The sequence below is a fragment of the Elephantulus edwardii genome, unplaced genomic scaffold, assembly GCF_000299155.1.
Source record: "Elephantulus edwardii isolate Elephantulus edwardi_28Jun2011 unplaced genomic scaffold, EleEdw1.0 scaffold00030, whole genome shotgun sequence".
Classification (NCBI taxonomy): domain Eukaryota; kingdom Metazoa; phylum Chordata; class Mammalia; order Macroscelidea; family Macroscelididae; genus Elephantulus; species Elephantulus edwardii.
This window is the reverse complement of record NW_006399780.1, coordinates 16977039-16978723: the sequence shown is the minus strand read 5'-3', so window position 1 is coordinate 16978723 and position 1685 is coordinate 16977039. Positions and strand designations below refer to the sequence as shown.

The window sequence follows — 1685 nt, the reverse complement described above, 5'->3', positions numbered from 1 at the left end:
GGCCGCGGTAGCAGGAGATGCCGCGATAGGGGGCGGCGGTGATGCAGCAGCGGCCGGGCCGGGGCCCGCAGGCGGAGGCGCAGCTGAAGGCGCGGCCACAGTAAGATCCACAAGCCATGGTGCTTCTTTGGGGAATGGGAGGCTTTGAAGAGGGAGTCGTCCTAGTGGAGGGCACGGTGGACGAGTGTCAGGTGTTTGCGTCTTGGCTCTCTGTGGGCCTTTTATATATACGAGGAGCCAGGCTGCGCTGCGACCAAGGGCTCAGGAGCAATTAGGCTTCTTTATGGGCTTGGGTTGCTTAGCTGCTGTCGCTCATCCCTTAATGTGCTTAATTGGAGCCAGATGTTTATAGTCCTTCTTTCTAAACTATACAATTTTCATCTTCAAAGGGCCAACTCACCATTACCCCCACCCCGATCTCCAAAAATAGTGTTGGAAAACCTGAGAGGTTGGGGAATGGGGTGGGGAATGACTGATTCTGTCTGAGAAGGGGCGGGGCCACAGTTTCTCTGGCTCTGGCCTGTTTGCTGAGGCCATCAGCGCTGTCCATGGTGCTGACTGAACCGAAATCCCATATCAACAGAAGATGATATGGGATTTGGGGTGCATTTGGTGGTTTCTCCGACTTTGATGTGCTCTCTTTCACCCAACAAGATTCATATCTGTATTGTAAAGCATAAACACCTATAAACAGACCCAACACAACCACAACCACTCAGCACATTCAATGTTTTACTCCTTTCTTCTTTTTTTCTCTCTCTCTCTCTCTCTCTCTCTCTCTCTCTCTCTCTCTCTCTCTCTCTTCTCTCTTTTTCTTCTCTCTCCTCTCTTCTTCTTCTTCTCTCTCTCCCTCTCTCCCTCTCTCTCTCTGTCATGCTTACTCACTCCCTTTATCTCTAGCTCTCTCTCAGACAGACACACACTTACCAGGCCTTCATACTCACAATCCTTCACAATCACTGCCGCATGTTCAGGTGCACCCACCCTGATTGAATACAGACCAGTCCATTGGTCAATCCATTGGTCCAAGATGGCCAACTTGAGTTGAGAAGAGGCATTTCAACTCTCAGAGCATTCCTTGAGACCTAGGAGAGCACACTGCAGCACAGGAAAGCTCAACCATAACCAACAAGGCTCCCAGCAAGGATTTTACCTCAGTGCACTATGTTTCCCAAGCATCCATAAGGTGCAGGGCAGGCACCACTATTACAGGTTTGTACATATACTTGGTTTAGACTATGAGAGCTAGATAAAATAATGTTAGAAAGACATTCCTGCTGCTTTCTTACTATATCTACCATAAAACTCCCCTAGCTTCACAGAAGTTTGTCAGAACAGATCCATATTGATGTAGGCTGTTCATACAGGAAAGATCGTGTAAGCATTGGACTGAAAAGGACTGGGGGAGGGGGGCCGGTTCTTCCCCTGACAAGTCCTCTGTGACTGGAGCAAGGCACCTCACTCTCCCTCCTAGGATAAGCCTTTCCCTGTGGAGTTTTTATAAAGATGTGCTCATGATTAGTAAACTCCTGAGTATGTTGCCTACGTGCCTTAGTATTATCATTGGAAGATAGTAGATTGTGAGGCAGCATTTCTCAGATTTCTTATTATGATCCATTAATGAGATCAATCTGAACTTCATTTTCATAACGTAGAATAGAACAAAACCAAATATAGTAGAACAG

General features: G+C 47.5%; 1 protein-coding gene across 1 annotated transcript in view; it reads left to right on the top strand.

The window, feature by feature from the left end:
- The window catches only part of LOC102843208 (keratin, type II microfibrillar, component 7C-like), a 30183-nt gene extending 30079 nt beyond the window's left edge, over nucleotides 1-104 (top strand). Inside the window, exon 2 of the mRNA XM_006883969.1 lies at nucleotides 30-104. Within this exon, the coding sequence (XP_006884031.1) occupies nucleotides 30-104 (75 nt within the window). The remainder of the gene's footprint in view (nucleotides 1-29) is intronic.
- Nucleotides 105-1685: the final 1581 nt, after the last annotated feature.